We start from the raw sequence: 15,815 nt of genomic DNA, 5'->3' as shown, positions 1-15,815 counted from the left end.
TGAAAGTGCCGTTTCAAATTGTATTCCTTGAACACAGCAACCGTTTCATGACAAATCAAACATACAGCTTTAACTCCAACGGCAGTAAAGAAATACATTTCAGTCCACTCTTTGTTAAAAACACGGCATTCGTCTTCAATTTTTCGCTTTTTAGATAACCTCGAACAACTCATTTGGGGTAAAGTTTGTAAGACAATAAAAGCGCGGGAAGCCAACAGAAGCACATCCGAGTCATGAGCCTAGCAGAGTCAACGGTGCGGGTGAGCGTAGTGGGGTCGATGAGCGGGGCTGTCTTATTGGTGGGTATAGTTGGGTGCGACCAATAGGACGGTCGTAGTAGTCCTATTTGTAATCAATTAGCATGCGGCATATACCTCAGCGCTTCCCCCGGCGGCATCCTGCCTTTCGCCCTCTTTTTCTCTGATACTGGGCGCCTCATATGACTTGATTTTGGTGGGCCGCATAAAGACGTAGTTTGCCCACCCCTGCCTTAGAGTGAATAAGGTTAAGGGGACATTTAGTAGAAGTGTTCAACATCAGGGATTCTTAGAATAAATGGGGAAAAATGATTTCTATTGGTAAGGGGATTGATAACCCATGGGAGGAAATTGGTTGAATACTTGAAGCAATCCAAATGTTAGCTGGTTTTCCCTCTCTCTATTCTACGGAGGCAAGTTAAACTTCACTACATTGGCGGAGGTAGCTAATTCAGCATAGGCTGATGAGTGAAACATTGAGATCTTCCAGGGTGTACTACCTCAGTATGTTGGTCTGTTTCTGTGCTTTGGAGTCAATGCATTCAGCCAAACAGGTCTACATTGATGTTTACGCTTTCCGTGAGGATCTTACCCTATTCATTTCCTCTCAGCCAATCGACAAATCCTTCTTTTCTCTTCTACCTTACTTTTCTACCTCCTACATGAATGCATTTTATGTGAATCATCTCAGCTAATTCATGTAGTCAATTGCACATTCTTACCTGCACTGGTAACTTGTGTGATTGCTGACTGTCAAATTGGGGCAAGCACTTCATTAAAAAAAAACAATTCTCAAACTATTTAAGAGGTAATTTTCAGTTTTGTTCCATCATATTTAATGAATAGTAAACACTTTATATATAAAGTTGTTTTAATTAGAGGGTACGTGTAATTCCAAAGTTGCCATATCCACCATCAGCAGTAGCCTAACAATATATTTACAGGTAAACGTTTTGCATCTTTCCTGGTCTTCATATAGATGCAGATAAATTTAATAAACACCTTGTTATTGGCAGCATAGTAATCTGATGGCTCCATTTGGATTTCTATTGTTTTTCCAAGAGATTTTCAATATTAAATCTAGTATCAGCCACCATTATTGTAAGTGTTGTGTTTTCAATTGGGTATTTCTTTGGCAGATGTACGCATCCAGACTTTCCTGAAGATGCACCTTGTGTCATGCAATCCAAAATCAGTTGCAGTCCCTGGAGGGCTTGGTCCTGTGAGAAGCGAGTTGGAAGAAATAACCATCAAATTTCTTCACCTTGTAAACTATAACAAGCTGGTCTTCAGTCCTTATTATGACACAATCTTGACTAAAGTGCTCAAAAAGAATGGTTCGCAGCTACCTGGGCCAAGTGAGGAGGAGCAACTATCTTCGAGATAGAAGCATTGTACTTTTCAGCAACAATATCCTTTTATTTATATCTCCAGCCAGACATGTTAGAAAGAGCCAAGCTGGTTGGAGAGTGGGAAATTGATAAGAATGATGTGTGGGACGGGGGAGGCAGTGCAATATGCATTTAACCCTTCATGTTTCTGTAAAATAGATTCAATGTTAAAACCCCTGCTTTTCCTGAAGTCAGGAAGATATTCCAACCTGTATTGTAGTTTTACTAATTTTGGACTTTGTGAAATTAGCTTTCCCACAAATAAAAACCCAATCAATAGAGCCACTTCAACAATCAGATATCAAATACAAAGTGCAGTTTTGTTTTATATGGTTTTGGATAAGTATAACCACAGTGTTTGGTTCCCAAAGGATAATTTGATGAAATTCAAAACTTTATAGGACCACAATCACTAGGACTGATTTTAAAACCTAAAAGCCACTTTATAAACTGCAATAACCCACATGTGCTTCTGAAACCACCAAAGGCATTTGGTACCTCTAGACTTGGACTATTTCAACGCACTCCTGGCGGGCCTTCAAGCTTCCACCCTCCATAAACCTAAGCTCATCTCATACTCTACTGCCCCTACCCTAATTTGCATAAATTCCATTTCATCTGCCACCCCTATGCTCGCTACCTTCCAGTTAAAATCAGATCCCATGGCTTCACCCAGTGGCCATCTCTGTAACTTCCCCCAACATGACAACCTCCAAGATAATCAGCATCCCTCCAATTCTCATTAGTGGCTATCTTCAGCTGCTGAGGCCCTAAGCTCTGGAATTCCTTCTATAAACCTGTCCTTTCCTACCTTTTTCCTCCTTTAAGGTAGTCCTTAAAATTTACTTTTGATCATCTGCCCTAAAATCTCCTTAGGTGCCAAATTGTATTTGATAATGCTCCTGTGAAGCACCTTGGGATGTTTTACTATTTTTCTATTCTTCATGGGATGTGGGCTTTGCTGACAAGGCCAAAATTTGTTGCTCGTCCCCAATAGTCCTTGAACTGTGTGTCTTGCTAGGCCATTTCTGGGGACACATGAGAATCAACCATATTGCTGTGGGTCTGGTGCCATATGTAGATCAGACCAGCACGTTAGTAAACCTGATGGGTTTTTAAAACAATCGATAATAGTTTAATGGTCATCATTACTTAGATTTAAATTCCACTGGCTGCTGTGGCGAAATTTGAACCCATGTTCCCCAGAGCATGAGCCTAGGCCTCTGGGTTGCTAGTTCAATGACATTCGCACTACACCACCATCTTCCCCCATTATGTTAAATGCACCACATAAATACTTATTGTTTAAGGCCTAATGTGTGGCGTTGCTCATCAGTGCAGAGTGCTGCCTGGTGGGGATTCTGTTGACACCAATTGTTTCTGTTTGACAGCAGGTTTCCACACCACCAGCAACACTGGTAAAACTCCCGGTAGCCAAGTAACTAAAATACAGAACAATCCCTGGCACTGGCTGGTGCCAATTGCCTAGTGCCAACTAATGACATGAAGGACTGGTGATGACTGGTGCAGTTAGTCCTTTTACTTGCCTTTAAAGAGATCCACCACTGCTCCTCTCTGGTCAGTGATTACATCTTTGTGGGGGTGGGGAGGGGTGGAGGCAGCCAATTCTCATCCGTGCCCCAAGTACAGCCTTTGGCCACAAATTCTATTTGAGAAATGCTGCTATTGAATTATTGAAAATAGGGAAGTGGAGCTCCTCCTTCTCACAGTAATTCATGGTGTGTTTTTTGTAAATAAACCTGAAGCTGTAGCCACACAAATCCTCCAGTAAGATACTGCAGTTAATATCCTGGATGTGAGAAACTAGGCCTATTGAGACTGCAAATCAGAATGTTACAGGTGCCCAACTGAAGAATCTGCCAAAGGGGTATAAAAATATCAATCCTGTTTTCAGGTCAAAATTTCACAGATTACTCAAATTGCAGATTTCCTGTGAAGCCAAGACTAATTTGTTGAAATCTTACAACAATATTTTCCTTGGGGTAATGGTAGAAAAATCACTTAAGACTGCACTTATCATGCGTCAGAAGTTTATTGACATGCATTGAATATATCACTTTGCTATTAAATATATTGCACAGAATAAAATCCTAGAAATAGATATGACTGACCTTTACAATGGTAATTGATGAGGAAAGAACAGCAAGAGGTGGCTAGGGGAAGGAGGTTTGGGGAGCAGTGGGAAGGATGCAAGGTGAGGATTGATGGGGAAAGGGTGTGGTACGGTGGGAGTGGAGATGTGAAGGAGCAAGAGATGGGCAGTTAGGTTAAATGGAGTTGTACCATGGAGCAGTGGAATGAGAAAAATCAAACAGCAGCTTGACTTGGAAGTAGCAGATTTCTCCAGCTTGGTTTGTTCCTACGGTCTGTGGAGATTTTACTGTGTTTTTCTTTTGTTGCAGTGCAATTTATATACTCTGTCTTAAAAAGAAAATCAGATACTTGCAGAACAGCCCAACCTTTTCCTGATATTTAAACATTTCAATAAGTGGCCAAAATATTAAGGCTACAGTAGAAAAGATTAGAATGAGAAGAAAATGTATGAACTTTGCTTTCATGCACAATGAATGTGTTAAATTAAGGACTGGCAGCATGTGAAGTGAAAGCATTTTTTGCATCACACAATGGCCATAAACTCCTCAGTGCTTTCCTTACTGCTGGCTATGTTGCAGTATTATATTGCACTCGTTTAGCATTACGCTTGCCTGTGTTGTTGCCAAAGGTGGCTCTGGAAACTACAAGTGCCACTTTGCCAGTGTTTACACTGGAAACCTATTTTGTAGAACTATTTGGAGGATGGTGCATATTTTTTTCAGCTGCTTGTTTCCAGAAGTTTGCACTATGACAATAAACAGTGATAATGTGTAGTATTTAAGACAAACCTATGTATCCTGATGTAATAAAAAGGTTCACCTGGTGTCAGTAGTTGTTTTTTAAGCAAAATGGACAATATGGTATTAAATATTGCATTAGCTGGAGAACCGTGTGGTAATCATTCCCCAGAGTAAAGTCCGTGGGTCAGAAAAGGAAAAGAGCAGCTGCCCTGTTTCTACTTGTTATTCATTTATCCCTACAGGATAGAGGCTGTGCGGATGGATAAATTGAGATCAGTTATCTCTCCCTATACTACTGGATCAATTAAAAAACAAATGACATTCATAAAAGTTAGAAAAAAACAGCCCTACTTGACTAAATTCAAACTTGTCGCATTAGATACACAGTTTGTGTGTGCAAGTAAAGCTCTCTCTTGGCACAGATTCCGACTCAGGGTACAGCGTTCTGTGGTGTTGACGGCTAGAAAGTGCACACTGCAGCTACTCATCACAGATAGAAAGGAAGATGGTATAAACACACATACAAATAAAGATCTTAGCTTAAATGTATTTTATCACTTTATTACAAAGATTGTGTTCAGGCTGTCAAATTACAAAAGGAAACAGATTGCCATAAATAATGGTAAAATGAGACTTGGCAGGAAACCACATGACACAACAGGACTGTGGCATTTTAGCTGTGGGATATTAAAATACTTTCCCTCGTTTGCACCATCCACTTTTTAAAAAATGAAACCGACGAATAAAACAAAATCACAAAGATTCACAAGTTGCATCTGAATAGCAGACTTGCATGGATCGCAGTTGAAATGTTAACAGTATGTGCACACGCACGTTCACTATGCCTGGCCAAGACCAAAACCTATTTTTATTCTGCTCAAATAAGAGCCTGTTGAAAAAAATGACATTTTGCGGAGAGGAAACAAGGTATTATCCATCTTTTTACCCATACAAATGAGCTAAACTTATTCGAATGAGGCACAACAGTGAAAGCACAGTCTTATTTCCACAGGCAAGTGAAGAAGATGTAGCTCTTGTCTCGACATTTTAAGAATGACATTCAGTTCCTTCAAAACACCAAAACAGTCTGTAATGGACTCGTTTATCGGACTCGTTTCTGTTGCCGTGCTCTGTAAATGTCATGCATAGGAGGTGCCACAGCTCCTTTCTCCTCTTCTTCGTCAGAATCCTCATTTGCTGCCCTTTTCAGGGGCTTTTTCATCACAGCATCATTTTCGATAGGTCCATTTCCTTCAATAATTGTTTCAGGCTGGCCTCCAGTGATCAGCTCAATAGCTTGTTCAACAGCTAGAAAAGTAAATTGCAGTGTTTAATAAACTTATACTGTTCATAGATCCGAAAGCCATCATCATGACATGCATTTCCTCTGTGTCTACACACTAAGGTGATGCAGGCAGGAGCCTGCTGTTTCTAATATACATACCCAACAGCTAGGTACATCTTAAACCATACTGTTGGTCAGGGTGCAGTCATACTCCCAACTATTCTTTCCTGCACCAAAAGACAATAGATTGATTCCCCATGGATGAACTCTCAACACATAGGTTCCGATCCAAGGACCTACGTATTCTACTAAAATTCTGCATCAGCATACTTACTCCAAAAGAGAAGACACCACATGATTTCTGTTATGGGTGCATGGGAACACCATAACCTCCAAGTCATGCACCATTCTGCCTGGGACTCTGTCGATTCCTCATCAACAGTGGAACACCCTTTTGAACGGCAACAATTCCAGACGATAGCTCACCATTACCACCTTCTCAAAGGCAATTAGGAATGAGAAATTAAGCCATACTTATTCAAAGTGCTGGGACGGTCCGTGTTTGGGCAGGAGTTTGTCGACTAGGTGAGATTATTGTATAGTTTCCCCAAGGAGAGTCTGCAGACCAATAGTATCAATTTGGAGTATTTTGGGTTGCACCGGTGGAAGAGGCAGGAACGCGTGCTCTCCCCTTCTTAGCCCTAGCGATTGAACCATTGGTAATGGCACTTAGGGCTTTGAGGGGGTGGTGGGGCACCGAGTCCCTTTATATGCTGATGACATATATTGCAAACTCGTTTGAACGTTTTTGAATACCTGGGGGGGAGGGTTTAAGGAAGTTCCCATTTTGGTTGGTGGGGGTGAGCTTTCGTTATCTTGGGATACATGTGGCCTAGACAGTAAATATGATGGTGCCGCTGAAGTTTATGGTTGTGTTTCAGAATCTCCCGATTTTCGTGCCCAAGTCTTTTTTTAGTAAGGTGAATAAGATGATACTGGGGTTTGTGTGGGCGGGTAAGGTTCCCTGGACCAGGAAGGGTTTTTTGGAAAGGGATAAAGGGGGGGGGGGGGGGGGGGGGGGGGGGGTCTGGCTGAATCTACAGAATTATTACTGGCGATGATCATAGCTATGGTTCGGAAGTGGGCGGTGGAGGAGAGGTCGGTGGGACAACAGATGGAGTAGGCTTATAAAGGCAGTCGGAGGGCAATGTTGTTGGCCTCTTCTGTTCTCACCAGCCAGGTACTCCATGAGCCTGGTGGTGGTATCAACGTTGAGGATGTGGAATCAATGTCGGCAGCACTGTAGGACGGAATGCATGTCCCTTTGGGCCCCAATTAATGACAACCACAACGGGGCTGGGGATAGAGTATTTTCGGGACCCGTTTGTGGGGAGTAAGTTCACAAAATTGGAGGTGTACTTGCTGCCAATAGGGAATGGGCTCAGGTACCTGCAACTGAGGGACTTCTTGAGGAAGGAGTGGGTTCGTTCTCGCAGCTGCCACCTCCAACGCGACAGGACAGGCTGCTGTCCGAGGGGGAGATAGGCGAGGGCAAGGCATCAGATATATATAGGGAGCTGATAAAGAGGGAGGGTGCTCTGGTGGGAGGAGTTGGGAGGGGCGATGCAAGCTGAGATGTGGAGTGAGGCTGTACAGAGGATAAACCCGTCCTCGTGTGCAAGACTGAGTCTCAAACAGTTTAAGATGGTGCATTGGGCTCATATGACGGGGTCCAGGATGAATCGTTCATTTCCAGGGGTGGAAGATAATGTCAAAGATTGTGGAGGTGGCGCCAAGCCCGTGGGTGGTGATATTTGGGGTGCCGGAGGATCTGGGAGTGCAGGTGGGGCAAAAGGCTGATGTGGTAGACTTTGCCTCCCTGATAGCCTGGATGCAGATTTTGCAGCTGCCGAAAGTGGGGTCATGGGTTCTCCACAACGTGGAGGCTGTTCATCGACTTCTTTAAGGGATATTAACATGTCATTGGGGGAGGGCGGTTCTTTGTGTTTTGTTTGGATTGGGGCCCCCCCAATTGGGGGGGGGGGGGGGGTGTAAATGTAGGGATGGAGGAGAGGGTGCAGGGGAATAGTGTTAATTGTGTATGTTTACTGTTGCTGCTGTTGTTTGCTCGTTTCTATTCTGTATATATTTGAAAATACCTCCAAAAAGGGATGAGAAATGATTGCTGGCCTTGCTGCCAGCTTCCATATCCTGTGAACTAAAAGTTACTATGATCAATGTCAAATTTTGTTTTATAATGCTCTTGTGAAGCACCTTGCGACATTTTATGACTTGAGAATTGCCATGTTTCCTCTACCATTGAGTTGTACCTCTGTAACGTCTTAGTGTGAAGGAACAGCAATTATTTGTTTTTCAGTCCATCCAGTAGGTTCAATCACAAGCAATCACAATCTCACTCACGGCATACTTTATAATGCAGCAACTTATATTTACAGGGCATCTTTAACGTTATAAAATGTCCCAAGGCACTTGTTATAAAGCAAAATTAGATGCCAAGCAACATAAGGCAACGCGTGCAAATGGCTAAAAGCTTAAGGAGCTCAAAGGAAGAAAGACGGATAAAATTCCAGGAAGGATTCAGGGAAGCAATTCCAGAATTAAATGAGCGCAGATATCTTTGTAGGGTTTTGGGGCTGGAGGAGATTACAGAGATATTAAAATCAAGGTGTTGCTTTACAAGAAACCAATGTAGGTCAGTAGAAGAGTTTTGGAATGAGCCAAAGTTCATGGTGGATAGAATGTGCAAGGCTGGCTGGGAGTGCTTTAGAATAGTCCAAATTAGAGATAACCATTTGAATGAGGGTTTCAGCTTTAGATCAGCTGAGACAGGGGCAACGTTGGGTTAGTTAATTAGGTGAATAGGTGGTCTACATGATGGTGCAGATATGTAGTTGGAAGAGCAGCACGGTGGCGCAGTGGTTAGTACTGCTGCTTCACGGCATTGAGGTCCCAGGTTCGATCCCGGCTCTGGGTCACTGTCCGTGTGGAGTTTGAACATTCCTCCCGTGTTTGTGTGGGTTTCGCTCCCACAACCCAAAGATGTGCAGGGTAGGGGGATTGGCCACGCTAAATTAGAAAAAATGAATTGGGTACTCTAAATTTATTTAAAAAATAATATGTAGTTGGAGACGGTGGAGTGGAGATCAGGAACCAAAGAATGGCTTCAGTCTTCCCAAGGTAATAGATAAGCAGACCTACAATCTAAGAACAACAGAGGACTCAGATGAGGTAGAGCTAGGGCAGCACGGTGGTGCAGTGGGTTAGCCCTGCTGCCTCATGGTGCCTGGGTACAAGGTTCGATCCCAACTCTCGGTCACTGTCTGTGTGAAGTTTGCACATTCTCCCCGTGTTTGCGTGGGTTTCGCCCCCACAACCCAAAAGATGTACAGGCTAGGTGGATTGGCCACGATAAATTGCCCCTTAATTGGAAAAAAATGAATTGGGAACTCTAAATTTATTTAAAAAAAAGATGAGGTAGAGCTGCACATCATTAGCGTATATGTGAAAGCTGATGCTGTGTTTTTGGGTGATGTCACCAAAGGGTAGCTAAATAGGAGGAGGCCAAAGATAGACCTTTGGGGGACGTCAGATATAACGGTGTGGGAGTGGGAAGACAAGCTATTGCAAGTGACACTCTGATAGAGCAAAGGAAAGAACAGTAATGTGAATGTTTTTTGATGTGGAATAAATTAATTCAAGGGGGACCCTGAATGTTATTTTTGTAATAATGCCCCAAAATATCACCATATAATAAATTTGATAAAAAGCATTAAAATGGAGAAGGCTTCTAATTAATTGTAGCTAGTTTATTTCGTAACAACTCTGTCCAACACAGGTAGAAGGTGGGAAAATGGCCCCTGACAAGTATTAAAAACATTTTTAAAAATTATTTTTTCCCAATTAAGGGTGAATTGAGCGTGGCGAATCCACCCACCCTGCACATCTTTGGGTTGTGGGGCTGAGACCCACGCAAACACGGGGAGAATGTGCAAAATCCACACGGACAGTGACCCGGTGCTGGAATCGAACCCGGGTCCTCAGCGCCATGAGGCAGCAGTGCTAACCAATGCACCACCATGCCCTGACATGTTGAACTTAAACTGAATTGTACTATTTTTCACTTTTGCTAATTTACTTTTTCCAGAGTGTTTAAATATGATCTGTTCAATGGGCTTTAAAAAAAAGTTAGAACTTTGCTGAGTTCACAGTTTTTATAATAAGCAATTATTGTAGGAAGCATATTTTAAAATCACATTGCTGTCCATTATAATTTAATTTGAAAAGGAATGGATAGGTCTTGGAATGAATCTGTAGGAATTAAGTTGTATTCATTCACAAACAGTTGACATAGAAAGATACAAAATAGGAACAGGTGGATACGTCCGTTTGAGCCTGCTCTTCCATTCATTATCAAGCTGATCATCCAACTCAGTAACGTGTTTCCACTTTCCCTCCCATATCCTGTAGTCCCTTTAGCCCCAAGAGCTATATCTAACTTTTTCTTGAAAACATAGAACATAACATAGAACGTAGTGCTGAAGGAGGCCATTCGGCCCATCGAGTCTGCACCGACCCACTTAAGCCTCACTTCCACACTTATCCCGTAAGCCAATAACCCCTCCTAAACTTTTTTTTGGACACTAAGGGAAATTTAGCACAGCCAATCCACCTAACCTGCACGTCTTTGGACTGTGGGAGGAAACCGGAACACCCACGCAGACACGAGGAGAATGTGAAGAATCCGCACAGACAGTGACCCAGCGGGGAATCGAACCTCGGACCCTGGTGCTGTGAAGCCAAAGTGCTAGCTACTTGAAATGAAATGAAAATCGCTTATTGTCACGAGTAGGCTTCAATGAAGTTAATGAGAAAAGCCCCTAGTCGCAACATTCCGGCGCCTGTCCGGGGAGGCTGGTACGGGAATCGAACCGTGCTGCTGGCCTGCTTGGTCTGCTTTAAAAGCCAGCGATTTAGCCTGGTGAGCTAAACCGTGCTGCACATACAATGTTTTGTCTGTCAACTGCTTTCTGTGGTTGTGAATTCCACAGGCTCACCACTCGCTAGGTGAAGAATGTTCTCATCTCAGCCCTAAAAGGTTTACCCTGTATCTGTAAACTATGACCCCTGGTTCTGGACACCCCCACCGTTAGGAGTATCCTTCCTGCATCTACCCTCTCTAATCCTGATAGAATTTTATAGGTTTGTACGAGATCCTCAATCTTCTGAACTCCAATGAATATAATCCTGACCGACTCAATCGCTCCTCATAAATCAGTCAGGCCATCCCAGGAATTAGTCTGGTCTTCTCTGCACTACCATACAGCAAGAACATCCAACCTCAGATAAGGAGATCAAAACTGTACACAACATTGCACATGTGGTCTCACCAAGGCCCTGTCTAATTACAGCAAGGGGGAAGCAGTCAGTACAGGGACCCCCTGTGGTCGTTCCCCTTAGTAACAGGTATACTGCTTTGGATACTGTTGGGGGGGGGGGGGGGGGGTGGCGACGACTTACCAGGGGTCAGCCATGGGGTACAGGTCTCTGGCACAGAGTCTGTCCCTGTTTCTCAGAAGGGAAGGGGGGAGAGGAGAAGAACATTAGTCATTGGAGACTCCATAGTTAGGGGGATAGATAGGAGATTCTGTGGGAACGAGAGAGACGCGTGGTTGGTGTGTTGCCTCCCAGGTGCCAGGGTCCGCGATGTCTCGGATCGTGTTTTCTGGATCCTTAAGGGGGAGGGGGGTGCAGCCCCAAGTCGTGGTCCACATAGGTACCAACGACATAGGTAGGAAAAGGGATAGGGATGTAAGGCAGGAATTCAGGGAGCTAGGGTGGAAACTTACATCCAGGACAGAGTTATTATCTCTGGGTTGTTACCCATGCCACGTGCTAGCGAGTTGAGGAATAGGGAAAGAGAGCAGTTGAACACGTGGCTACAGGGATGGTGCATGAGGGAGGGTTTCAGATTCCTGGACAATTGGGGCTCATTCTGGGGTAGGTGGGACCTCTACAAACGGGATGGTCTACACCTGGACCAGAGGGGTACTAATATCCTGGGGGGGGAGGTTTGCTCTTCAGGAGGGTTTAAACTAGTTCAGCAGGAGATTGGGAACCTGAATTGTAGCTCCAGTACAGAAGAAGCTGAGAGTAGTGAGGTCATGAGTAAAGTTTCAAAGTTGCAGGAGTGTACCGGCAGCAAGGAAGGTGGTTTAAAGTGCGTCTACTTCAATGCCAGGAGCATCCAGAATAAGGTGGGTGAGCTTGCGGCATGGCTTAGTACCTGGGACTTCGATGTTGTGGCCATTTCGGAGACATGGATAGAGCAGGGACAGGAATGGTTGTTGCAGGTGCCGGAGTTTAGATATTTCAGTAAGCTCAGGGAAGATGGTAAGAGAGAGGGGGAGGGGTGGCATTGTTAGTCAAGGACAGTATTACGATGGCTGAGAGGACATTTGATGAGGACTCGAATACTGAGGTAGTATGGGCTGAGTTAAGAAACAGGAAAGGAGAGGTCACCCTGTTAGGGCTTTTCTATAGACCTCCGAAAAGTTCCAGAGATGTAGAGGAAAGGATTGCAAAGATGATTCTGGATAGGAGCGAAAGTGACAGGGTAGTTGTTATGAGGGACTTTAACTTTCCGAATATTGACTGGAAACACTATAGTTCGAGTACTTTAGATGGGTCCGTTTTTGTCCAATGTGTGCAGGAGGGTTTCCTGATGCAGTATGTAGATAGGCCAACGAGAGGCGAGGCCGTATTGGATTTGGTACTGGGTAATGAACCAGGACAGGTGTTAGATTTGGAGGTAGGTGAGCACTTTGGTGATAGTGACCACAATTCGATTACATTTACTTTAGCGATGGAAAGGGATAGGTATACACCGCAGGGCAAAAGTTATAGCTGGGGAAAGGCAATTATGATGCGATGAGGCAAGACTTAGGATGCACCGGCTGGAGAGGAAAACTGCAGGGGATGGGCACAATGGAAATGTGGAGCATGTTCAAGGAACAGCTACTGCATGTCCTTGATAAGTATGTACCTTTCAGGCAGGGAGGAAGTGGTCGAGCGAGGGAACCATGGGTTACTAAAGCAGTTGAAACACTTGTCAAGAAGAAGAAGGAGGCTTATGTGAAGATGAGACGTGATGGTTCAGTTAGGGCACTTGAGAGTTACAAGTTAGCTAGGAAGGCTCTAAAGAGAGAGCTAAGAGCTTTCTATAGATATGTCAGGAATAAAAGAATGACTAAGGTAAGAGTAGGGCCAGTCAAGGACGGTAGTGGGAAGTTGTGCGTGGAGTCCGAGGAGATAGGAGAGGTGCTAAATGAGTATTTTTTGTCTGTATTCACATAGGAAAAAGACAAAGTTGACGAGGAGAATATTGAGATTCAGGCTACTAGACTAGAAGGGCTTGAGGTTCATAAGGAGGAGGTGTTAGCGATTCTGGAAAGTGGGAAAATAGATAAGTCCCCTGGGCCAATGGGATTTATCCTAGGATTCTCTGGGAAGCTAGGGAGGAAATTGCTGAGCCTTTGGCTTTGATCTTTAAATCATCTTTGTCTACAGGAATAGTGCCAGAAGACTGGAGGTTAGCAAATGTTGTCCCCTTGTTCAAGAAGGGGAGTAGAGATAACCCCGGTAACTATAGACCAGTGAGCCTTACTTCTGTTGTGGGAAAAGTCTTGGAAAGGTTTATAAGTGATAAGATGTATAATCATCTGGAAAGGAATAATTTGATTAGAGATAGTCAACATGGTTTTGTGAAGGGTAGGTCGTGCCTCACAAACCTCATTGAGTTCTTCGAGAAGGTGACCAAACAGGTGGATAAGGGTAAACCAGTTGATGTGGTGTATATGGATTTCAGTAAAGCGTTTGATAAGGTTCCCCACGGTAGGCTATTGCAGAAAATACAGAGGCATGGGATTCAGGGTGATTTAGCAGTTTGGATCAGAAATTGGCTCGCTGATAGAAGACAAAGGGTGGTGGTTGATGGGAAATGTTCTGACTGGTGTCCAGTTACTAGTGGTGTACCACAAGGATCTGTTTTGGGGCCGCTGCCATTTGTCATTTTTGTAAATGACCTGGAGGAGGGCGTAGAAGGATGGATGAGTAAATTTGCAGATGACACTAAAGTCGGTGGAGTTGTGGACAGTGCAGAAGGATGTTACAAGTTACAGAGGGACATAGATAAGCTGCAGAGCTGGGCTGACAGGTGGCAAATGGAGTTTAATGCAGAAAAGTGTGAGGTGATTCATTTTGGAAGGAATAACAGGAAGACAGAGTACTGGGCTAATGGTAAGATTCTTGGTAGTGTGGACGAGCAGAGAGATCTCAGTGTCCACGTCCATAGATCCCTGAAAGTTGCCACCCAGGTTGATAGGGTTGTTAAGAAGGCGTACCGTGTGTTAGCTTTTATTGGTAGAGGAATTGAGTTTTGCAGCCATGAGGTCATGTTGCAGTTGTACAAAACTCTGGTTCGGCCGCATTTGGAGTATTGCGTGCAGTTCTGGTCGCCACATTATAGGAAGGATGTGGAAGCATTGGAAAGGGTACAGAGGAGATTTACAAGGATGTTGCCTGGTATGGAGGGAAGATCTTATGAGGAAAGGCTGAAGGACTTGAGAGAAGAAGGTTAAGAGGTGACTTAATTGAGGCATACAAGATAATCAGAGGATTAGATAGGGTGGACATTGAGAGCCTTTTTCCTCGGATGGTGATGTCCAGCATGAGGAGACATAGCTTTAAATTGAGGGGAGATAGATATAGGACAGATGTCAGAGGTAGGTTCTTTACTCAGAGAGTAGTAAGGGCGTGGAATGCCCTGCCTGCAACAGTAGTGGACTCGCCAACACTAAACGCATTCAAATGGTCATTGGATAGGCATATGGACGATAAGGGAATAGTGTAGATGGACTTTAGAGGGGTTTCACAGGACGGCGCAACATTGAGGGCCGAAGGGCCTGTACTGCGCTGTAATGTTCTATGTTCTATCCCTGCTCCTGTACTCTAATCCTCTTGCTATGAATCCAAAATACCATTTGCCTTCTTTACCATCTGCTGCACTTGTACCCTTACTTTCAGTGACTGGTGTATGAGGACACCCAGGTATCTTAATTTATAGCCGTTCAGATAACAATTTGCTTTCCTATTTTTGCTACCGATGTGGATAACCTCACATTTATCCACGTTATACTGCATCTGCCATGCATTTTCCCACTCACTCAACTTGTCCAAATCACACTGAATCATCTCTGCATCCTTCTCAAAGCTCACCCTCCCATGCAGCTTTGGGTCGTCTGCAAATTTGGAGATATTACATTTAGTTCGCTCATCTAAATCATTAACATATATTGTGAAGAGCTGGGGTCATAGCACTGATCCCTGTGATTCCCCACTATTCACTGCCTGCGCTTGGAAAATGACCCATTTATTCCTACTCTTTGTGTCTGCCAAACAGTTTTCTATCCATCTCAATACATGGACACCCAATCCCATGCATTTAAATTTTACACACTAATCTCTTGGGACTTTGTCAAAAGCCTTCTTAAAGTCTACGTGAACTATACCGGTCTATAATTCCCTGTTTTCTCTCTACCTTCCTTTTTAAATAGTGGAATTACATTAGCTACCCTCCAATCTGTAGGAACTGTTTTTGAGTCTATATAAACTTGGAAGATGACCACCAAGTATCCATTATTTCTAGGTCCATTTCCTTAAGTACTCTGGGATGTGGATTTTCAGGCCCTGGGGATTTATCGGCCTTCAATCCCATCAATTTCCTCAACACCATTTCTCTACTAACACTGATTTCCTTCAGTTTCTCCCTCTCACTAAACCCTGCATTCCCCAACATTTCTGATATATGACGTGGTTGTCTGAAATTCCTCTTTGCCATCTGTCAAAAGCATCAATCCATTTATTTTAAACACTAAAATAGCGATGTGAAAAGTTTCCAGCAAGCAAGATAACTTCAGAAGAAAGTATTTAAGGATTTGTGCACTAGTAT

The 15,815-nt window shown here is 43.7% G+C and overlaps 2 protein-coding genes across 5 annotated transcripts in view; one reads left to right on the top strand and one right to left on the bottom strand.

Annotated features, from left to right (window-relative positions):
* Window positions 1-4,591, top strand: part of LOC119971758 (T-complex protein 11-like protein 1) — a 128,612-nt gene extending 124,021 nt beyond the window's left edge. Inside the window, 1 exon segment of the mRNA XM_038807816.1 lies at window positions 1,397-4,591. Within this exon segment, the coding sequence (XP_038663744.1) occupies window positions 1,397-1,644 (248 nt within the window). The 3' untranslated portion in view covers window positions 1,645-4,591.
* A 447-nt stretch (window positions 4,592-5,038) lies between these two features.
* Window positions 5,039-15,815, bottom strand: part of cstf3 (cleavage stimulation factor, 3' pre-RNA, subunit 3) — a 221,347-nt gene continuing 210,570 nt past the window's right edge. For all 4 annotated transcript variants that reach the window (XM_038807807.1, XM_038807808.1, XM_038807809.1 and 1 more), the window contains exon 30: window positions 5,039-5,811. In XM_038807807.1, the coding sequence (XP_038663735.1) occupies window positions 5,606-5,811 (206 nt within the window). In that variant the 3' untranslated portion in view covers window positions 5,039-5,605. The remainder of the gene's footprint in view (window positions 5,812-15,815) is intronic.

This window comes from Scyliorhinus canicula, chromosome 9, assembly GCF_902713615.1.
Source record: "Scyliorhinus canicula chromosome 9, sScyCan1.1, whole genome shotgun sequence".
Lineage (NCBI taxonomy): Eukaryota > Metazoa > Chordata > Chondrichthyes > Carcharhiniformes > Scyliorhinidae > Scyliorhinus > Scyliorhinus canicula.
This window is presented reverse-complemented; position numbering and strand designations above follow the sequence as displayed.